The sequence below is a fragment of the Lasioglossum baleicum genome, chromosome 13 (genome assembly GCF_051020765.1).
Source record: "Lasioglossum baleicum chromosome 13, iyLasBale1, whole genome shotgun sequence".
Taxonomy (NCBI): Eukaryota; Metazoa; Arthropoda; class Insecta; order Hymenoptera; family Halictidae; genus Lasioglossum; species Lasioglossum baleicum.
In genome coordinates, this window is record NC_134941.1 from 11,180,887 (window position 1) to 11,202,077 (window position 21,191).

At 40.9% G+C, this 21,191-nt stretch overlaps 4 protein-coding genes across 6 annotated transcripts in view; 2 read left to right on the forward strand and 2 right to left on the reverse strand.

Annotated features, from left to right (window-relative positions):
- LOC143215279 (uncharacterized) overlaps positions 1 to 4,499 on the forward strand; it is a 17,966-nt gene extending 13,467 nt beyond the window's left edge. Inside the window, exon 9 of the transcript XR_013010345.1 lies at positions 4,312 to 4,499. The gene's annotated coding sequence lies outside the window, so the exon portion shown is untranslated. The remainder of the gene's footprint in view (positions 1 to 4,311) is intronic.
- On the reverse strand, positions 585 to 9,567 carry Gdh (glutamate dehydrogenase, mitochondrial). The gene is made up of 8 exons (XM_076437284.1): positions 9,135 to 9,567; positions 4,494 to 4,694; positions 3,425 to 3,658; positions 2,899 to 3,056; positions 2,661 to 2,816; positions 2,381 to 2,591; positions 1,613 to 1,767; positions 585 to 1,535 (listed from the first exon to the last, which is right to left on the reverse strand). Exons 1-8 carry the CDS (start codon positions 9,565 to 9,567, stop codon positions 1,419 to 1,421), a joined length of 1,665 nt encoding a protein of 554 aa, XP_076293399.1. The 3' UTR covers positions 585 to 1,418.
- Positions 9,568 to 10,127: 560 nt separating this feature from the next.
- LOC143215272 (DIS3-like exonuclease 2) lies at positions 10,128 to 14,516 on the forward strand. 3 transcript variants are annotated; one of them, XM_076437277.1, is made up of 9 exons: positions 10,130 to 10,569; positions 10,672 to 11,105; positions 11,559 to 12,196; positions 12,270 to 12,531; positions 12,617 to 13,137; positions 13,221 to 13,515; positions 13,585 to 13,778; positions 13,845 to 14,127; positions 14,200 to 14,516. In XM_076437277.1, the coding sequence occupies exons 2-9, from the start codon at positions 10,911 to 10,913 to the stop codon at positions 14,305 to 14,307; spliced, it is 2,496 nt and encodes an 831-aa protein (XP_076293392.1). In that variant the 5' UTR covers positions 10,130 to 10,569; positions 10,672 to 10,910; the 3' UTR covers positions 14,308 to 14,516. The 3 variants fall into 3 exon arrangements, with proteins under 3 accessions (XP_076293393.1, XP_076293392.1, XP_076293391.1); XM_076437278.1 differs by having other exon boundaries at positions 10,128 to 11,105; positions 11,568 to 12,196; XM_076437276.1 differs by having other exon boundaries at positions 10,130 to 11,105.
- March6 (membrane-associated ring finger (C3HC4) 6) lies at positions 14,505 to 21,127 on the reverse strand. The gene is made up of 6 exons (XM_076437275.1): positions 20,883 to 21,127; positions 20,073 to 20,501; positions 18,362 to 19,192; positions 17,493 to 18,149; positions 16,981 to 17,434; positions 14,505 to 16,403 (listed from the first exon to the last, which is right to left on the reverse strand). The coding sequence occupies exons 2-6, from the start codon at positions 20,457 to 20,459 to the stop codon at positions 15,658 to 15,660; spliced, it is 3,075 nt and encodes a 1,024-aa protein (XP_076293390.1). The 5' UTR covers positions 20,460 to 20,501; positions 20,883 to 21,127; the 3' UTR covers positions 14,505 to 15,657.
- Positions 21,128 to 21,191: the final 64 nt, after the last annotated feature.

The following is a 21,191-nucleotide window of genomic DNA, read 5'->3' on the forward strand; positions in this document are numbered from 1 at the left end:
ATATTTTATATTATTATACATATATACATATACGTATATGTATTATATTTAAATTATCGTTTGTTTGCCCAAAAAAGATTTATTTCAATTTAAATTCATTTAGATCCAGATTTTATTATTAAGCAAAATTTGTTTCTTTATTAAATATACAAATATTAGATTGAAGACGAAATCCTTAGTCCCGCGGGATTGCAAAGCCTACATGTTTCACTATGCCGAACTCTCGACGATCGAAAATACAGCGCGACGATGCTCAAAACTCGCGGTCTAATTATAATTCGTAGGATTCCCTCAGGCTTTTGTCGCTCGTGAGTCAAACGTTACGCAACGGCGACAAGAATATTCCGTCATTGCACGGTCTATTTACATATAGTCGTGTCAAACTCGTGCACTTAGCTGCACTTATTATATCTGGGGCACGGGACGTAATTGGACGTCGAGTGGAGCTCGGTCGCGTGCTCAATAAACAGAAACTACTCGGTTTCTTTAACGTGCACACGCGATTAGATCGCGAGCACACATCATCACGAAATGCAAAAGTTTGGAAGTGGTTTCGAGGAACATGGAAGAACAGGCACGATCGATTTAAGAGCACATGTTTATTAACATACTCTTGGAGTTAATAACAATATTACCGTGTGATAAATCGCGCTTCCCGATTCGGTAGAAATGAGTCTTAATTCTAAATGACATCCCGAAACATTGTTTTCTCGTGTCGATTACGCTACTGGAGGAGACTGCTCTTTGTTTCGCGTCACGAACTTCACGGTCGATCGGCTCGAGGTTTCACGAATCGCGCGAGCTCTACTGCCGGATCAACCGAATAACAAGAGATGTATAAAAATGCACTAACGTTGTATCGGTCGATCTCGTGCTCGATTCGCGGAGTATAGGTGACGAATGCGCTCGATTCTAAACGGGATGGTACGGCAGTACTCGATTTCGAATCACACTGTTTACTGTTTTACTGCGGTGCACGCGTCTACGCGTGCCGTACTTATCGTCGATGGAACGCGTCGGAACCGTCGGGCTTGCGAACAGAATCCTAGAGATCGAACGTAGGGTTTTACCCTTTTTTTCGGGAGCTTAGTCCCTGGAAAGCGAGCGCGACATCGCGTGCAGAACTTCACAGAGCTTTGCACAACAGTGTTCGTTCCATCGGCGGTGCACGAGCGCGCGAAGTAAGTCGTTAGGCAAATAATCGTTATTATAATTACGATGCGTTGAAGAAATCTATTCGTACGACGCGATAAACGCGACACGTTCTCGCCGCTAGTTTTGGTCTGTTGTCGTTTGCGACTGGACAGTACCAGCTGGGCGATGTCGCGGATGTTGTTTTAAAATACTGGCTCATTATTTTATACACTCGTCTCGCCACCGATCTCGATCGATATCGGCGGTGCTCGGCTACCGACCACTTAAAATGCGAGTCCTGCTTCGGAGTAAGTGGTGAAGATCTTCTCGATCGAGTTCACGTAAGCCGCTGTCCTCAGATCCAGGCCGAGGTTGAATTTCATGGCAGTTTTCATGATGGCCTGTCGAGAAAGAGCAAGAGTAATGTATCTGTATCATTTGGTAAATGTCTATGCAAATTAATTGTTGGAATAAATACCCTGGCGGATCGCTCCATCGTGTAGTCCAAGCCGGAGTGGACGATATCCTTCTCAGAAGCACCGGAAATGCGTTTCTGGAACGCCTCGGAGGGTGTGACGGGGATTCGACCGCCCACGCGACCGAACCTACGTTCCAGCGACTCTTGCACGGATTCTGGAAAACGAGCATTCCTGTAGAAACGGCCGGTCCGTTGTCAAACGGTATTGTCCTTTTCAGGATTTCAGGATTGGGTTTTTCAGTAGTCGAAAGCGCTAGATAAAAGATCAATCCAGGCCGCAGTCGCCCTCAAAAGTCCTAATTTTAGTTTGCGAGGCGTAATTTGCATTATTCGACGGCGTAATTTGCATTGTTCGACAGCGTTATTTGCATTATTCAGAAGCACAAAGCTGCGCATGTAGCTATTTTCATAATGCTGCAACAGCAATATTCTGCTGAATAATGCAAACTACGCCTCATAAACGTAAAAGTAGGGCTTTTGAGGGCGACTGCGGCCTAGATTGATCTTTAATCCAGCGCTTTTGACTACTGAAAAATCCTATCTTTGCATTATGCAATCCTGGAAACGAGTCTACCCCTCAACTTTCAAATACTCGCACTCCATTTTCTACATAACTGGTTACGTGGAACTTCACATCGCTCCAACATAAAAAATTTCTACTTAACGAAATAAGTACTTGAATGCAAAATAGATATTTGCTAGTGCGGTCGACACGTTTGCTTATGCTTGAAACACTAAATTTAAAGTTTTGAGATTGTAAATACTCACCTAGCAAATGGTAATTGGATTCTCTCTCGTATTTGAACGTGAGACGACCGTACGACACGTGGTTGAGATTCTTGAGCCACTCGAAGAACGATACGGTGACACCACCGGCGTTGATGTACAAATCCGGTATCACGAGAATGTTTCTTTCGATGAGAATCTTGTCGGCAGCGGGGGTGGTTGGTCCGTTGGCAGCTTCAGCTATGATTTTAGCCTGCAAAGAGGAGAAAAAAAATGGTTTTACAATTACAAACCGACGCGAGTACTCTTTTAGAATAGTCACCTGAATCTTCCCAGCGTTGTCTTTGTTAATAACTTTCTCGATGGCTGCGGGTATAAATATGTCGCAGGGCTCATACATGAGATTTTCACCTTCGTACGGCTTGGCACCAGGGAAGCCAACAATAGTGCCATTTTCTATGCGATAATCTTCCAGATGCTGTACAACCAAACAATCTTATTAACGATATTACATCGTTGTCGATATTATTCTGTTCCGTCGGAACAGGAACGTCACTTGCCTTGGGGTCGATGCCTTCCGGATTACAGATTGAACCGTCGTGTTCGATCACACCTATACAGGTGGCTCCGGCACGGTGCAGATAACGCATCGAGTGCAGGCCGACGTTACCGAAACCTTGCACGATGAATGTTTTACCTCCCCAGCCGGGCGTGGTGCCTGTGGACGATCAATTCAATCCATAGAAACTATCCTTCCCTCGCGCGTCATTGCACAAGCATACGCTATCTTTTCCTTCATGTCGCTTATTGTTCCACATCACGATACGCGTGATTTACGCGAATTTACAGCTAAATTGAATTCATTTAAAGCTGTGTGCATACTGTGTGCAACGTCGAGCAACCTGTTGTCATGTTGCCTCTTGTGAAAGAAGAAGTTGCTCGATGTTGCTCCGGTGTGCACATAACTTTAGAGTACACGTTGGCAAAGAAAAATGCTTGTAGCATCGCAGCTGCATACGATATTAATCGACTAGGAATAGTGCTTTGGATCTGGGCCAGAGGAGAAATTTGATAATCTCGACCCACCGATCATGCTCATGTAGTTTGCCTCGTTGATGAAGTTCTCCAGTCCGTGGAAGACACCGCGACCGGTCGCGGATATTCGGCCGTGAATACCACCTTGGTTGATAGGCTTTCCGGTGACACAAGCGTGCGCGTTGATGTCCAGGTGACCGATCGTCTTCGCGTAGGTGTCCGCGATCCAAGACATCTCGCGTTCGCCGGTTCCCATGTCGGGAGCGGGTACGTCCACGCCAGGTCCTGGTGATCATTCGGAATTTGATGAACGTTATCAGAGATCCGCGTTAAGGGGGTGTTCTCGTTTTGTGCGGGATGCGCCTTTTCCTTTCTCGATAATGCAAAGATGGGGGTTTTCAGTAGTCAAAGCGCTAGATAAAAGATCAATCTAGACCGCAATCGCCCTTAAAATCCTATTTTTACGTCTACGAGGCGTAATTTACGTGACGCTGAGCATGTAGCTACTTTCATAAAGCTGCAACAGCTACAATGCAAATTACGCCTGTTAAACGTAAAAATAGGACTTTTGAGGGCGATTGCGACCTAGATTAATCTTTTATCTAGCGCTTCTGAGAAATGAGAAGGCTACCACATTAATTTCGTTAGTTTCATTGATCGATCGCCACTCGTCGCGAATTATGTTCGACTCAGCGGTGGAGATAGCATCTTGTCGACGCAAGACGGGCAAACAATTTCTTGAAAACAAACGGATTACGAAATACCGCGATACGGTCGTGCGGATCGACTGCGGCTTCCTCGGGAAGGAATCGATCTCGTCGGACGTTGCTGCAAACCGGCAAAAATTTAGTAAATCCCGTTTAATGGCTTCCGAGCAATTGAACTTTGTAGCCTCGCACTATATCTACCCCCGAAACTGTGTTAGGAAATTTTTACAGAATGTTCAGAAAGATTCCAGTGTGGCATTGCGTAATCGACCGAGGAAAAGGCCGAGGAGACTCGAAGAAAATTTTATCGCAGAGAACAGCGAACCGCAATCCTCGAACCGGCGAGAAAAAGAAGAAAAAAGAGGAGGAAGAGGAGAAACCGCTTCGAGTATTTCGGAGCATCTCCGCCTCACCGATGAATCCCTTCTTCGCGAGCTCCAACGTGAATCTTCTAGTGATCTTCTCGAGCTCGTGTTCGGAGTACAATTTTGGATTAATCTTGATGCCGGCTTTGGCGCCACCGAAGGGGACGTCCACACAGGCGCATTTGAACGTCATCAGGGCGGACAGAGCTTTCACCTCGTCTCGGGAGACGTCCATCGAGAAACGGATACCTGAAAAGAACGGATGCAAACAACAGGCTGTAATATTTTCGATAGAATCTTGGCAAGCCACCGGTCCCACGATCAGTGCTAAATATAGCTACGCGCGAATAACAAGAGGAATGCGCGCAGCACAAACGATACCGTGCTTTTTTCTTGCGAGAGAATACAATCGATAACTAACGTAGCTCTTTTGTCGAGCAGAGTTCACTCTCTCTCTCTCTCTCCGTTCCTCTTCGAGGCGTGATCATTTTTACGATCGGTCGATCGCACGGTGTCACGAGGTATGTACATATTACTGGTCGTAATAATCTCGCAATCCCGTCGTCGGCTATCGAGAGGAATACCGAGCGGTGCGGCGCGGCGTGGCGGAAAAGGGTTTCGCGAAACAGCGCTATCTAAAATTAGCTTACGGTTTCGTCGACGACCAATTACGCAATAATTCGGCTTCGTCGACAGTCGCCGACGCTTTCTCGAGGATCCCGAAATTAATTTCGTGAACCAAGGTCGCGCGATTGCGATCGCGATCGGATACGAGAGTTTTGTATCACTCGCGATCAATGCGATATCGAAATCTTCTTCGGATACGGCTCCAATAAGAAGACAATCGATTTTTCATAGCTTCGGTTAACCCTTGCCGTATTTTAACGAGGCACGCTCGTCGTGAAGATTTGAAACAAAGTCTAACAAATATGAATTTCTTTTTAAATGAAAGAAAATATTTGATTCGTTTGTAATCGATATTTAAGATTCTATCAATTTTCTTTTATCTCCTACGGCTTTTTTCGCGACAAGGACGTTTTAATTACTGGAACTGTAAAGAGAATCATACGGCAAGAGGTTAACGGCGGCATGTGCCAAGCCATGCCATCATCTAGCAATCGTGTTAATGGTTGTCTGTTGATTCGCGACAAGCGACAGGTTTATTTTTATTATATCGGAAACGAACGACCGTCGACGCTCGGTGTAAATCGGTCAGCGGCGTAAGCAGGCGTAAACGAACGATATAACACCACGCACGCACGCGTTATCGTTCGAAAATAGTCACGCGACGACGGCTAGTCAGGGTCTCGCGCATTCGAACGACCTCGTTAATGACTTTGGCAAATAACAGCTGGAAGATAAGCCGAGTATTTGGGCGGGGTCTCGTTTTTTTTCGATCTGTCGCGTCGCTCGGCGAACGTGGAATTTCGAGCACTCATGGGGGTACACAGCCGTTCCCGGCAGCGATAACAAATCATTACATCGTGCAACAAGATAGGCGAGAGCTACTTTTATGATTCGCTGTTGAGGAGTGATCCCCGTCGACTTTTCAGTAGCGATCACAATTTTTATATAGAATACAGTCGTTTCTTTGGAGATTGTTATTTAGTTTTGTTATTATTCGTTTCCCGCGAAAAGTCGAGTACCAAATAAGTTTCGTTACAACTAGATTGCGCATCTCTATGGAAAATAAAAATGTGCTCTATTCAATTTTGTCATAAATTACAGTTACAACCACCGCGACGAACAACGGGTTCGTTAAAGGGGTAGACTCGTTTCCAGGATTTTTTATCCACGATATTTCCTGCTTTCGAAAACACTCTTCCTGAAGGTACAGAAGTGGCCACTATACAAAGATATTCACGTGCAATTTTTCATCAAATGGGATACAAAAGGGCAGCATAATTGATTTTGAAAGTAAAAGAAAATAATGATGACAAAAATCAGAGAATTTCTGGTACGATATTCACAAAAGATGTTCATCTTTCACCTAGCGCTTTTGACTACCGAAAACCCGTATCTTTGCATTACCTTAGAAAATTCTAGAAACGGGACTATCCCCTTAAGTACTTAGATGTTATCGGAATTTCGCAAACGACCGGGACCGTGCGGTACAGGTAGCATTCGTCGCGGATCGATCGCGGTCTCGGGCGCGTTAGATAAGAAAATCGGTGATTCGTCGCGTCGGGTCGCGGCTCGGGTCATTGACCCGAAGGCATCGTGACATTGGCACGAGATACCGGCGATTGCCAGAACTCTCGAATTAAAATGCGAATCAGCGGTTGGTTAGCTAACGTTTGGCAGGTCGGACGAAGAAAAAGGTAGACAGCTTGGCATCGGACCGCGTCACTCTCCTCGATGCTCTCATGCTCGTTGCAATTATATTCTAACTATAGAGCGAAATATTCCGATATCTCCGTATGCGTCATCCTCAGCGAAGGCTCGCCGATGATGCTCTCGTGATCCCGAAGCCGTTCGTTTTTCACGCGGATCGCCCGAAGATAAATACGTTAGATAAAGAGGATTACGGTGCAACCGATGCGACGAGACATGTGACCGCACCTGCCTGTCCTGGTCGTAAAACACCGGTAAACAAGATAATTATAATAGCTAATCGATGAGTAACCGCCGCGGGCAACGATCATCGAAGCGGAATCTGTTTACATATTTGGCTCGCGAGACAACTCCTGCGGCTCGCGATCGTGCGATCATCTCTTTGCTAATCACGAGCTCGTACAAATTTACACCAAGGAGATAACGATTAGGACGGACGGGCGAACGGACGTCCGCAACATTCCCAGCGACCAGTTTTGCCAATTCAAAAATTCCGACGCGACCAATTAAAAGCGCGGCTTAATCGGTGTAATACTATCGCCGTGGGCAGCGTTCCTCCGAAATGCAGACCAACCGTGAACGTTCGCGCGTTATCGTCAAGAGAAACGCGCTAATTGTAACACAACGATACAGCACCCTAACGTTATCGTTTCTCTGGAACTTGCATCCCAAAAGAAGGTCACAAGCGACCCGCATACGAATCATTGTTAACCCTTCGCAATCAGAGCTTTTTAACTCGAAAATTAAACATTTCTTCTGACCTGAAATCATTCCATTCTACATGATTTTCTTCATCGTATGGACATGTAACTGATGTAATACCTCATACAATACTTAAATGTTTAGTAGACTGCGGATCTTTATGCAAAATAAAAAATGTTCGTATCGATTGCAGGACACAGGAGCCAAATAAAAATTGAATTCTTCGTTTAACTATCCTATTAAGCTGAAACTAATACATTGATGTCCTTAAATATTTTTAACATGTCTACTGCGTTAAAACATGCGTGCTCATTTTTGTCATAAATACATAAAGTTCGCAGTCTATTATACAGTCAATATTTTGAACAATGGTGCAGCACTTTTTCACGGGCAGAACTTTTTCTGAGTCGCCACTCGAGTGCCAAGGGTGAAATGAGTTAAACACATCATTTTTCCGCTACATATTTCTATAATCGTCGCGTTGGCGCGATCGCGAACGCGATAATGGAGCGGAAACTAATTAGCAAATGGGTCAGACGCAATTCTCTAAGGAAAATTGAATCGAAAGATTAATGAGCAAATGAACAGTGAAAGACCAGTCGATTCGTGTTTATTACGTCACAGTGTTCGTGACGTATTCGAATCTTCACCGCGTTCGTTTTATTCGCCTCGAGTCACGTGCTGGATAGTGTTTGTAGTGTACAGCTCTCGTAAATAAGTAATCGCGAATTATTCGTTGAGAGAATTTGGCGGGCGTTGTGTACACGCTTCCCCTAATCTGCTCCTCCGGAAATGAGGTTAAAACCGCGTCGTATACCATCCGCCTGAAGCCGTAAAATCGTCGTAAGCGTGACGAGTATAATCGCGTACACCTCGACGTACAAGAATACTTAGAAGTAATCATAGAGACGGAGCTCGATCCGGAGCATATTCGCAAGGAAAAATGTTCTTTTTCCGAGTCCTGCACGAATTCGCTGCGGTTAGGTTTTCAGAGGTTCCGTGCGCAGAGTGTCTCGATGCCGTCATCGATGACGTAATTGAAATGCGCTCGACGATTTCGTATTCAAACGAATCTGGCGAGCATCCGTGGAAGAAAACAAAGAAATTCTAGCAGAGCACGATCCGTTTCGGCGCGCTCCGTTTAATTCAACGAAGGGGAGAACGTGAACCTGAAACACGTACTCGTGTTAATCGATAGATGAATCGTTAGCGGTCGAACTGATCGGAGAACACGATGTGGAACGCGGGTATACGCTGATCGAGAACAACAGTCGGTATGCGATGACTATACTGCGGATTTTATGCATTTATGACAAAAATGGGCACGTATTAATTTCAGCTGAACCCTTACGTAGTCAACCAAAATGTATAGATTATTTAAAACCTTTCTGTATTTGACATGTTTGCACAAATTCTCATTATAAGACTACAAATGAATATATTAGCGAGTAAAGAATGAACATTCAGAGAAATTTTGTAATATTTTTAGAGGAACATTAACAAATTGTTGAAAGGAACACAGTAAATGTACTACACAAGGGTTAACATGACAATTAAAAGAAGAAAGAAATTTGTATTTGGCTCCTATATCTTGCAATCGATGAAAACATTTTTGATTTTGCATACAGATCCGCAGTCTAGTGATGACTTTACCTCCTTTGCAAGGTATTCTGTGAGTGGAATGCTGAGCACGGTAGCCAGTTATCATCTCGTAGTCGCCGGAGTCGCGTCTCAGAGGGAACACGGTCTCGAGGATGTGATCACATGGCTCCATCAGCATCAGAATACCCTTCACTTTTTTCTTCCTCTCCTCGACGGTCACCCTGGAACGTTTGCCGATGTCTTCGACCAATTTGTCCTCAACGATCTGACAAGCACGGTGGAAGAAGTATTCGACCATGTCGAAAAACTTTGGGTTAGCATCCGTCGGGATATCCTTGAGACGGTCCGGAATCTGATGGTCGGCGTAACCGCGTACTTGGAACGCCGGCACAGCGCGTATCAGCGTGTTGTGAATAATTTCATTGTTCGCCGGCGCCTGTTTCAACGCGATCGACGGCCTCGCTAATCTTCTTACGTGAAACATTTTATCCGTCCGTCGTTCGATCCCCTGGACGTCCACCGAGAGCTCAGGCTTCCTCCGTAGACTGAAACACCACGACTGTGAGACTCTCACTGACTCTCACTCGACTCGCACACTCGCACTCTGAAGTAATTGTCTGTCTGTTCTGTTCCTCCGCTCCAACTCCAACTGACTCCAACTACTCCAACCGCTCGTTCTCTTTCTCTCTTCCTCGATCTCGTCTCCCTCAGTCTCCCTCTTACTCGCGATCCTGCCGTTGCCCACCACCCACCACCACCGTCGCTATAACGTCGAAACAACCTTGCTGCCGTTCCGATACTTTCCGGTCACCACTCTTCCGTTCCTCCACCACCTTGCGCCTCGCCAGCTACGCCAATCGGTGCAGCTGACTGTGCAGCTGACTCCCAGATTCTCGCCAATCCGCGAAATTCTCTAGGGAACGGATCCTCTGGAATCCTCCAATGAGATTCCGCCAACGTTTCCCTAGGAAATCTACTTATCATCTGTTCGGCTTCGGAGTATCCTGTCTGCTTCGAACCAGTGGTGAGATATTGTGCAAGATTTCCCGCGCATGCGCGGCGATTGTAGTCTCAGTAAAGTAAAATTCTCGATAAAATGGGGTACCTTGAACACCCCGTAAAATATCGGTTCTTTCCCGCCAATGTAACTGCCCCAGGCCTCCACTACCTCGTCATTATAATATAGATACGTTACTGTTTTGGACGTGCATGCGCGACGATTTTAATCTCAGTAAAGTAAAATTCTCGATAAAATGGGGTACTTTGAACACCCCCTAAAATATCGGTACACATCACAAAAGTTGTGATTGTACTTTGCTTCGCATCTCGTAGATTATATTTGTCAAAATCAAAAATTTTTGTAATATTGAATACCCCACCACAAGCGAAAGTTGTCGTTACATATAACGGATGTTTATTGAACAAGCAAAGTTTTGATTGTCTCTTCGGCGATTGAAGTTAGCGATTCTTTCATTAATACGAGAAGGTTAGGATCCGAGAATGGAGAATTAAATCGCAATGCAATTAATTTGACTGTGTCTTATCTTATTTTATTTTTTTTTGTGTTAAATCGGGACTATGTTTCTAGGATTACAACACACCGACAGTGTGTTCACACAGTTTTTCGCATTGTTATCACCGAATCCGATAAGTTTGTCTCACATTATCAAGTCACAAGTGATGCCACTTTTATATCAGTATTTTCCAATAACTTCTACAAGCGTTATCAAATAGTAACTATATAAGAAGAATTCGTCGTAATACAAAAATTCATGTGATATTGTCACTGTGACCGAAGAAGTTAGCCCATCGAGTTCTCTGAAAAATATGTCTCGGACAAGGAGTATTCTTGAAAATCTTGCATATAAAAAGGATCCAACGGCACATTGCTTGAAAACAGCCAACGAGAATAATGGACAAAGAACGAAATGTTCTGAAAAAGTGGAAGCTAACGGTACAGAAACTGAAGAAATATGTTCCGATATTTGTTTTCCAGACGAGCTCCAAAATGATCCCAAACAGGTAAAATAGTAAATTAATTTGCTGAAACTATTATAGTTCTTTTTATATATACAGGGTGAAGCACTTGAGACTTACACCGAGAATATCTCCATTGTTTTTAATAATACAAGAAAATGTTTCAGGAGGAAAATGTTTGGTTCGGTGGGGCAATTATTGTGACGGAGAAGTTTTTTCTCTCTATGTCATATTTACCAATATTTCAAGGTCATCGTTGGTTTTTTAATTCTGATTATTACCACGTATTTTGATTAGTGTAACATTATAGCTAATGAAAAGACAAATTCAACCATGTATCTTCAAATGACCTTCGAAGGAGTTATTCCTCAAAAAGCAAAAATTAACGTACAAAGACCTGGTTCATACTTTTCTTTGTATTACCAAAAACAATGGAGATATTTTCAGCGTAAGCCTTAGGTGTCTCAGCCTGTTTATATATTAACGTTTAAATATTAGATTTTACAGAAACAACAGAAACCCCCTAAAGTAAAAAAGGAGAACAAGAAGAAATTAAAAGAACAAAGAAAATTTGATAGAATATTAAAAAATACCGAAGAAGAATTGGAAAAACTCAAAGTCGCAGATCACTTAATAACACTTAAAAAAGCAGAGAAAAAACGTAAATATCCACATCATATGCCCCTACAGCAAGTCGAAAAACTCTTAAAGGATCAGAATGTGGAATACGTGGAAGGGTATTTGCGCATTAATCCTAGATGCGCTAAATACGCATATTTACGACTGCCGAACGACGAGGCGGATTTGTTGATCGCCAGTGTATTAGAGAGAAATCGAGCATTAGGCGGAGATCGTGTTGTAGCACGTATAAATTCTCCGGCATTGTGGAAATTTAAAAATACACGAAAGACGGGCGTTATTGTTTGCATATTAGAGAAAAGACATCCGAGAGTAGCGGTGGGATGTTTGAAATACGAAAAACAAGCTTTCTATTTGTATCCTAGAGATAAACACATGCCGATACTTAAAATAAATAAAGAGCATGATCCGTTGATAAAAGTCGCTGCTGCAGCGGGAAAAAATGTGTTATTTCAAGCTGAGATTACTGACTGGAGAAAACTCAGCTATTCGAAGGGGTACGATTGCGATTTGGAATATTCAAAGTATCAAATAGTAAACGTGATTAATAATATTTTACGTTGGCCGCAGGAGACTTTTAAAAATGATTGGAACAGCAGGTGAAATGTCTACGGAATCGAGTGCGATATTGCTTGAACATAATTTAGATGTAACACCTTATGACGAAGATGCGACGAAAGATCTTCCAAACAAAGACTATCTTTTAACAGATGAAGATACGAAGAATCGGGAAGACTGGAGAAACGAATGCATGTTCACTATCGATCCCGAGGGTGCCGTCGATTTAGACGATGCAGTTTCCTGTAAACTCTTAGAAAATGGAAATTACGAAGTAACGTTCTTGTTATTTAAAATGATTTCTTATATAATTATTTGAGCACATGCTTAGCTGCTGTTCTATGCTTTCCCTATTATAGATTGGTGTACATATAGCTGACGTTACTCACTATTTAGAGTTTTTATCTCCGTTAGACGTACTAGTAGCGAAACGTGCAACAAGTATTTACATGACCGATAACGTGTATCACATGTTACCGAAGCAGCTATGCAACGTATGTTCTCTAATGCCTGGTCAAGATAGATTAACTTTTTCTGTTATTTTCGAAATGACGCCAGAAGGAAAAGTCGAGAAATATCGTTTTGCTAAGACTGTAATAAATTCTTGTTGTAAAATGTCTTATAAACATGCTCAACAATTTATTGAAGATCCGGAAAATAAAAGTTGGTCTGTCGACATGTTGAGTGTAAGCGGCAATTATAACATTAACGATCTATCTTCGAAAATAAACGTTCTACATCGTTTGGCTACTAAGAGACGCGACGAGAGATTTGCGAACGGAGCTTTGCAGATAGATCAACCAAAATTACATGTCGAGCTTGATAAAACTACAGGTAAACCAACATCTTATTGGATAGAAGAGCAGAAAGAAAGTAATAGGTATTAATATTATTTTGTGAATCACAGCCGCACACTCGAACAGAGTTATTTCAATTAATGCGTACGTGTATATTATATTTTAGGCTCATACAAGAGTTTATGTTGCTAACCAATATGACGGTTGCCAAGTTTTTGTATGAAAAAGCTCCCAAAACTGCTTTATTGCGCAATCATAAAAAACCTTCGACACTTGTCCTGACTAAAACGAAAGATACTCTAGAAAAGTTTGGAATTCATTTAGACATTGAAACCTCAGGATCGTTGAACACTAGCCTCAAACGTTACGGAGAAGAATTACAATCGGAAACTAGCGATTTCAAAGCTACAAGGATATATAGAATGATGGTTATCAACAGTCTTTGCACTAAAGCAATGAATGTACGATTCGTCGTTACTTGTCAAATTATTCTCGTAACACGAATAACATACAAAGTTATTATTTTTTAGCGGGCAACTTACAACTGTGCGTCTAGTCTTGAAATTGAAGAGGACTTGAAGCATTACGCTTTGAACGTGTCTTACTACACGCATTTTACTTCTCCAATTAGACGATACTCCGATTGCGTGATACATCGATTACTATATTCCATCATCAAAAATGAAGCAATGCCAGAAATGTGGTCAGAAAAAATGTGCTCGGAGTAAGTTCAATTGGAAATTAGAAACAACTATTAGAACGTGCACTCACGTTGGATTTATCGTTTTAGAATAGCGATGAATTGCAATTTGAAAACTTGGTCCGCAAAACTGGCTCAGAAGCAAAGCAGCGAAATGTACCTAGCTTACTTAGTAGATTTAGTTGGTTCTTTCGTTACCATGGCTGTTGTATACGACGTAAAGGAAACAAGCATAGACGTAATATTGTGTCAAATGGGTATACTCCTAAGAATTTATTTCACGGACTTAAAACAAGTAGCGACCGTAAAATATTCTTCAGAATCTTCGGTCTCGACGATACGTATTTCGTGGAAAAAGCCTGTTCTTGTCCAGGTAATGAACCGCACAATGAAACTTCGTGACGCACAATAAAATTTCGGTATTAATACGTTCCATATGTTTTAGGAAATCAATATGTTCAGTTTAGTGTATTTAAAAATTGAGAAAGACCCTGCATTTTATCGATTAACAGGAACAATCGTTCCTGTCATTGATTCAAGAAAATCGGAATAGATATATTCAAGAGGTAGGGGATTACGACATTCATACATTGAAACAGATACCTTTACTTATGTATACATTTTTAACGTATATGTGATATTTCGAATTGTATACAAATTTTATAATCACTAGATTTTAATTATTTTTTTACGATGTAACATTATATATTTGAAAGTTTTCTTTCTACACATGTGTACAAATAAACCAGATTTTTACAAGGATTTTCTTTATTTCGAGAATGTTTTAAAGTACATCGCAAAAATGTCTTTACATCTTTAATGATCATATAATTTTGTTAATTTGTGTAGGATTGGTATACAAATAAATAGTTTTTACTTATATCTAACTTTGTACATAAAATTATGCATACCATATGTAAAACATATATTACGTGTGTGTATGTATACATATGTATATATATGTATATATATGTATACATGTATTTATATATATATACACGTATATGTATATATACATATATATCAGTTCATCGTATTCTGAATGTATATACGGTTTAATTAACCCAAGCTCAATTTATTGACACTTATATTTTTATATAAAAAAAAATTCACATATTAAATTCAAAATATTTTATCATAAAGGAACATGTGTCGAAAACATAAATTGTGAAAAGTAAATATACTGTATTAACAATAACATGTTTCCATCTAAAATATAGAATTCAAATCGTTGTAATTTAACGTGAGTATTCAACGTCCAATGATAAATGGTAACTTAATTATTTAACTGACAAATGGTTTTCGCTAAGATTTTCAGGAAATATAGTTCTCTTTATTTCCATTCAATGTGTAGATATTTTCTGCTTAAGTCTTAATTTTTTTCTTCTTTCTTTACAATAAAATACGATTGCGTTAATGTTTGTCCAACAACTTTTCAATTAAAATGCAGCTATACTTTCACGATATTCCTTGTCCGAAATTCTCTATTATCTAAGGAACAGAATACAGAATTTTCAATAAATTAAAACTTTGTACATTGTACCTCCAAGGGTCGAGAGAACTTCATGTTCTACTTCAAACAAAACAGCAGTTTTATCAACAATGAACAGACGACGTTGAATTTCATGTTCCTTAAATCATATTCATTCGAAATCGCGCATGTTTAACTTGTAACATCGAGATAATTTCTCTTGCAATGTACAAAATGATAAAACGGTACCTTAAACGATAATCGTTGGTATTCGAAAACGGTATCGTTTGCGCGTTAATAAATTACCGTAGCAAAAGATCCGATTGACAGAACCGAATATCTGTTGTATTTCCGCGCGAAAGAAAGTGTACTCGCTCGTAGAAGTTTTCATCGATTTGATATCGCCATTGAAAAACGACTACGCTAGCAACTTTAGCTGGACGCTTGAGACTGTTGTTGCGACTGAGATTTATTCCGATGCTCGTAATTCACTAGTCTTTGTCCGACGAGGTATTTGTCATTCTTTATATGTTCGTAGAATTTCTTAAACTGACGAATTTGAAAATATATAATCATACACACTAAGTTTACCATCAGAAGGAAAGGATATAAATGTCTGGCGATCAGAATTTGTGTTTGCAAATTTGTAATCAATAATGGTACTATTCCATAGGCTACGGCATACGGAACGGCTAGGGCAAGACCGGAGCAACATATTACCGGAGCCGCCAATTCGGTTACGATAAATTTTAGATCTATTTCCCTAATGCCGTCGTTATATGCTCGTTCGATCGCCATGCGAATTCTCCAGTCCGGTCCCATCATTGTAATGGCTGTTGCAATTTTCGTGTACAACACACCTAAAGCCCAATCTTGCCAGATGAATAATATTGGATTTTGTACCAGTGGTACGCGTAATGGTACTACGACAACCAATTCGAGAAGGAGACCAAACAAGAGAGGTATTAGGCCAATAAGTAGGAAAAATGCAACAGACGCTTTCACGCCTATGATCGCCCAATGCTTCACTTTGTCCAACACGGCTCTTCGTCCACGTGGTAGCCATGAAAACGCTAAAGCCAATCCTCTTGCTGCCGCCCAACATACGTACATTCCACAAGCTACCGTGTAAAGCTCGTGTACTCGTCCAGATAAAGCAACCACTGCTTCGTTCGTTTCTAGAAAATTCCCATAACAAGGTATAAATAATGTAATAGGTGTAAATATGCAGGATGAGTCTCGACACATGACAACTTCAAATAACTTTTAAGTTATGTGTTGTACAAATCAATTTTTGAAACAAATGTTGCATGGTTTCCGGGGGAGATTTATTTATCGAGATACGGCCTCAATGCACAATATTTTTCTCGAATTCGGATAAAGTATTATATAATTCCTAAAATATTTGTAGGAGAAAGTTTATTTCTGATTATGAGTGATTATAAGTGAACGAATGAGTGAACTGTCTCTAGTATTTCTACAGTTATTGCAGCACATGCACTTAATGATACGTTATCGCATCTCTACAGGCATCGTTGACGGCTTGGATAAATTTCATTTCTAATATTCAAAAACTTTGATTTTTATTAATTTTGAGTCCTATTTGGCAGTAAGAAACTAAAGGTAATCCTTGTGTCTCGACAAAAAAGCAAAATAACAAAAAATAGTTCACAGTTCAGAGATTTGAAGTCGTCATGTTACAAGACAACCTGTTTATGAGCTCGAGTATATTGTTATTGTAAATGTAAATCTTACCGGAACCACTCAAAGTAGGTGGTAACACTGGCGGAGATGGAGCAGGTGCTCCAACCATCCACAATGCCATTACTCTGCGTCCCAGCCAAACAGGAAGAGTCATTGCGATCAAACTTGCGATAACGAGAGAAACGCATACGCAGAACAAAAGACCGATCAGTCTAGCGGGAAACCAGCGTGGTCTAACGTATGGTTGAAAAGTTGTAGGTCCGTCCCTTTGTAGTAATGCCTGATGCGCGGCGCCTAAATCGAGATGTTGCGGCTCTTCGATCACCGCTGGTCCTGGATCCTCTGTCTGATCCCTTAGAAGGTACGATTGGAGATCCAACATCCAGGCCACTACTCGACACCAGCCCCTGACGAGAGATTTTAACCATGTACGCGTATGAGTTTGTTCCAACAATGCAGGAAGAACCACTTGCAGCAACAACAGTTCCAAGGAAAACTCGCTGACCTGTAAAAAGAGTATTTTAACAGATACAAAATCACTGTCGCAGCTAGTGATCGCTTACCTGAGCTTCGCTTTGAACAGTCACTGTATATGGTAAAAATCCTGGCCATGCCCATCGTAAAAGTTTCACCGGCAGCCATAACATTAATAAAATAGATGTTCCAAATATAACTGTGGACGCAACGAGTCTTTTCACGTGTCTCAAAATTGGAAGATGTATCATTTCTTGGATAGGCGAGAAATCGGGATCGTTCAAATTCCTCAAGAACCATAGTACACCAGGCCGCAACACTTCCCGTAACAGTAGAATAAACGAAGCGAAATAATATACATAAATCATTCCAACCAACCAATGAATAAACATCGAAGTGCCGGGAGCTAATCTGAACGAGGATTCTCTGTCTCTGAGCGTAGCGTCGAACATTGCTAACGAACAAATGTCTAACCACCAGCCGCATACCAAAGGAAGTACGCCTATCTCCACGACGGATAGCAAAGAAACCTTTACTATAACGTAACATAAGCCTAGTATACGTTGCGAGTCGTAGAAACCTAGGACACCCGCCAGTGTGTGAAGAACTACCAAACAGACCCCGATCACATAATAACCGCACAATGTTGTCACTAGTCCTTCGAAATGGGACGCGGCTGCGTACTCTTGTAATCCTAATCCAGCTATCGCGAAGCTACCGATGTGGTAAGGGCAGAAAGCAAAAACCTGGAAAAGAAAAATAGAATGAGCTATTTCGATTAGTAGGAATGAACTCGTGAACGTTTCGTTGAAATTATTAGGTTGTTGCATATGAAAATTTTGCAATGCGTTTTGATCACACAAGAAATACTATTACAGAAATTAAAATGTTAATGATGTGAATATATTAAAAATCGGACATTTCATATGCAACGACCTAATATTTCGTCGATACATACCATGATAAATAGAGTATTCAGGGACACAACCCAAAACACGTGTTCGAGAAAAACTAAAGACCCATCCAATCCGAGAAGACGTTCCCAAGTTAATTCTTCAGCTGGTCTGTCCCATTCCATAGGATTCCAATTGGCTTCTTCGGCTTCTCCTTGGGCTTGACCTTGAGCTTGACCTTGAGGTTGAGCTTGACCTTGGTCTCTCCACCCTTCGCCGGGTCCCGCGTTCGCTTGTTCACCGTCTACTCCCACCTGTTCTATTCGAGGTACTTCCCTGGGTGGTTGTTCGATGTTTCTAGGAGGCGTAGGTTCTTCCATGTCTCTAGGAGGTATTAACGGTTCTATATCTCTGGGAGCTACAGGAGGCTCCAAATCTCTTGGAGGTTGATCTATCTGTGGCTCTGGATTTCTCGCAGCTACTTGCTGTTCGATATCTCTATCGATCCCTTCGGTTCCGTCTATCCTTTGATTATCCGCTAAATTATTATCTTCTACCCTATGTTGTCCTTCTCCATTTCCGTCCCCAGGAAAATTTAGAACGTCTATTATCAGAACGGGAGGTTGGTTCACAAAAGGTGGAACGTTATTATTATCTTGAATTTCCTGTTGCAAAAGGGCTCTTTGCCTTTGAGGTATGTTCGCGTTAAATGGAACCACAGGCACTACCACTATGTCTCGTTCGAGCCAATCTGGTCCGTCGGCATGTAAAATTTGTTCTCTCAACCACACCAAACCGATGAACGCGAATAGCGTACAAGTAACTACGAAACAGCCATGAAATACATCAGACGATATATTTTCTGTGGATAGCATGTCCCTTGGTAACGACATTATCTGCAACAACCAAGAATACGATATTGTTTTCGCTGTTTTACGTGTAGTTATATTTACAACCAGGGACTTAATACCGGTAAAATTTTCATACCGGTATTATGCCAGGAGGCTGTACCGATACCGAATTAATACCGAAATCGTTAAAATACCGGTTTCGGTACAATCGATATTTTACCGAAACCGAAATAAATACCAGTATTTTTTCGGTTTCTCCAATGAAAGCATGCCCAAATAAAAAGGAACTGCATGCCACCTAAATTAGTTAAGTATACACAATATAAATACGTTCCGTCGTAAAACCCTCCGTGCGAAGGAACAAGCGCGGGTCCGAATTCAGATAAACTATTTATAGAGCTTTTCAGATGTACCTCCCAATTAAGTGATTTTTGAACCTTTTTTTTTATCATTATATATTTGACAAATATATTTTATTCTTATCAATAACATTTACTAAAATTTGCATCTCAACATTAATTATTAGACTCCGGATTTTATGCATTTATAATAAAAATGAGCGTATTAATATATTATTTTCACCACATTAAAATTATTAATGAAGAATATAGATTTATATTTAGCTCCTGCATCTTGCAATTGATGCACAAACATTTTATTTTGCATAAACATCCGGAGTCTATTAATTATTAATAAGACATGTGAGTCGTGGAATACCTTGTGCATGATCGTGAAGCAGTTAATGTGTATTCTATACATTGGAAAAACCAAAATAATTACAAGTAAATATATGTAAATATACCAGTATTTTCATATACCGGTATTCCGATATTTCGGTTTCTATAACATTTAGGAAGAAATAACCGAAAAATACATATAAATATATATAAAGTATAAGTCCCTGTTTATAACTTAAAATACTTACTCGAATCAGATCTAGAGGTCCACTGAACAAAGCTCTGTACGTTCTGCAAGCAGTTAATGGAACAACGCCGAGCCATGCTATCGCAACTAAAGTATAATGTAGCCAATATTTAACAGCTGTGACTATGTTCGAGAATAATCCACCGATCACATCTCTTAACGGTAAACGGCGTGGCATGTCAGGGCTATAGATCGGCGTAAACGAAAATCGGTGTCCGCATAGTTCACAGTATTCTTTGCGCGAGTAACGCAACCATTGCACTAAACATTCTTGGTGTATCCATTTAATACTGCCGGTACAAATGCAAGGATGAAACAACGGTCTGTCCGCTAGACCTTCGGATCGGCAGACCCTGCAGATATCTGCACCTAACATGCCTTCTGTCATGTTTGGTTTGTCTTTAAACAATTGATCGGAGTAACAATGTTGCTGAAAAAATAGAATAATTAATATAGAACAGGTGTACAGAATCGAACAACAAGGTGCATATGTAGTGTTTTACGTATATTTAGTGTTTACGATCATTGCGAGAAATTCAGATACGAACAATAACCGTAATACGCCGTAAACAAAAGTGTTTTATCGATCGAATAGTTCCTTCGTAGAAACCGATCTCGAAATTGCGAAATGTTAAACGTGGAAAAACACTTCAACATTTATTAATTACTACGGAGAAAAATAGAAGGTTCTATCGAAAGCAGAGAAGGTGGTATAGAATTCGAAGTATCTACGCGCGATATCAACTCGACGAGAAATAAATTCGTTTCAAATTTATCAATATTATCTAAAAGCAAATTATTGTCTACTCACCTGTGCCTTGACGGAAACGCATGAAATCCAAAACTATCGTGCAAAATATTGAAAATGTCTACTGTTACTTACAGCTCTTTCTTTTTTATGTTAACATAGTTGCAACATTTGCGACGCAAAAGTTACTGTCGCCCGCGAGAAATATCGCTGATAATGTTTCGAACCGTTCGAAGGATCATTATTTCAGTAAAAATACGCTTGTCTAAAGATTTTATTACTGTTATCGATGATCGCTCGATCCAAGATATATTTTTATCAATAGGGATATTGCGACGTCAAGTTTCGCATATTGCTCGATACAATCGAACT

Bases quoted from the DNA above. Each gene is read 5' to 3' on its own strand.
- March6 (XM_076437275.1), bottom strand. From the start codon at position 20,459: ATGACAGAAGGCATGTTAGGTGCAGATATCTGCAGGGTCTGCCGATCC. The intron at 19,193-20,072 runs GTAAGTATTTTA...TGGTTGTTGCAG, and splicing joins GACCTCTAGATCTGATTCGA to ATAATGTCGTTACCAAGGGA. The intron at 18,150-18,361 runs GTATGTATCGAC...TTTCTTTTCCAG, and splicing joins TGAATACTCTATTTATCATG to GTTTTTGCTTTCTGCCCTTA.
- Gdh (XM_076437284.1), bottom strand. From the start codon at position 9,567: ATGTTTCACGTAAGAAGATTAGCGAGGCCGTCGATCGCGTTGAAACAG. The intron at 4,695-9,134 runs GTAAAGTCATCA...CGTTCTTTTCAG, and splicing joins CAGAATACCTTGCAAAGGAG to GTATCCGTTTCTCGATGGAC. The intron at 3,057-3,424 runs GTGGGTCGAGAT...GATCGTCCACAG, and splicing joins AAACTACATGAGCATGATCG to GCACCACGCCCGGCTGGGGA.
- LOC143215272 (XM_076437276.1), top strand. From the start codon at position 10,911: ATGTCTCGGACAAGGAGTATTCTTGAAAATCTTGCATATAAAAAGGAT. The intron at 12,532-12,616 runs GTAACGTTCTTG...TCCCTATTATAG, and splicing joins TAGAAAATGGAAATTACGAA to ATTGGTGTACATATAGCTGA. The intron at 13,516-13,584 runs GTACGATTCGTC...ATTATTTTTTAG, and splicing joins TTTGCACTAAAGCAATGAAT to CGGGCAACTTACAACTGTGC.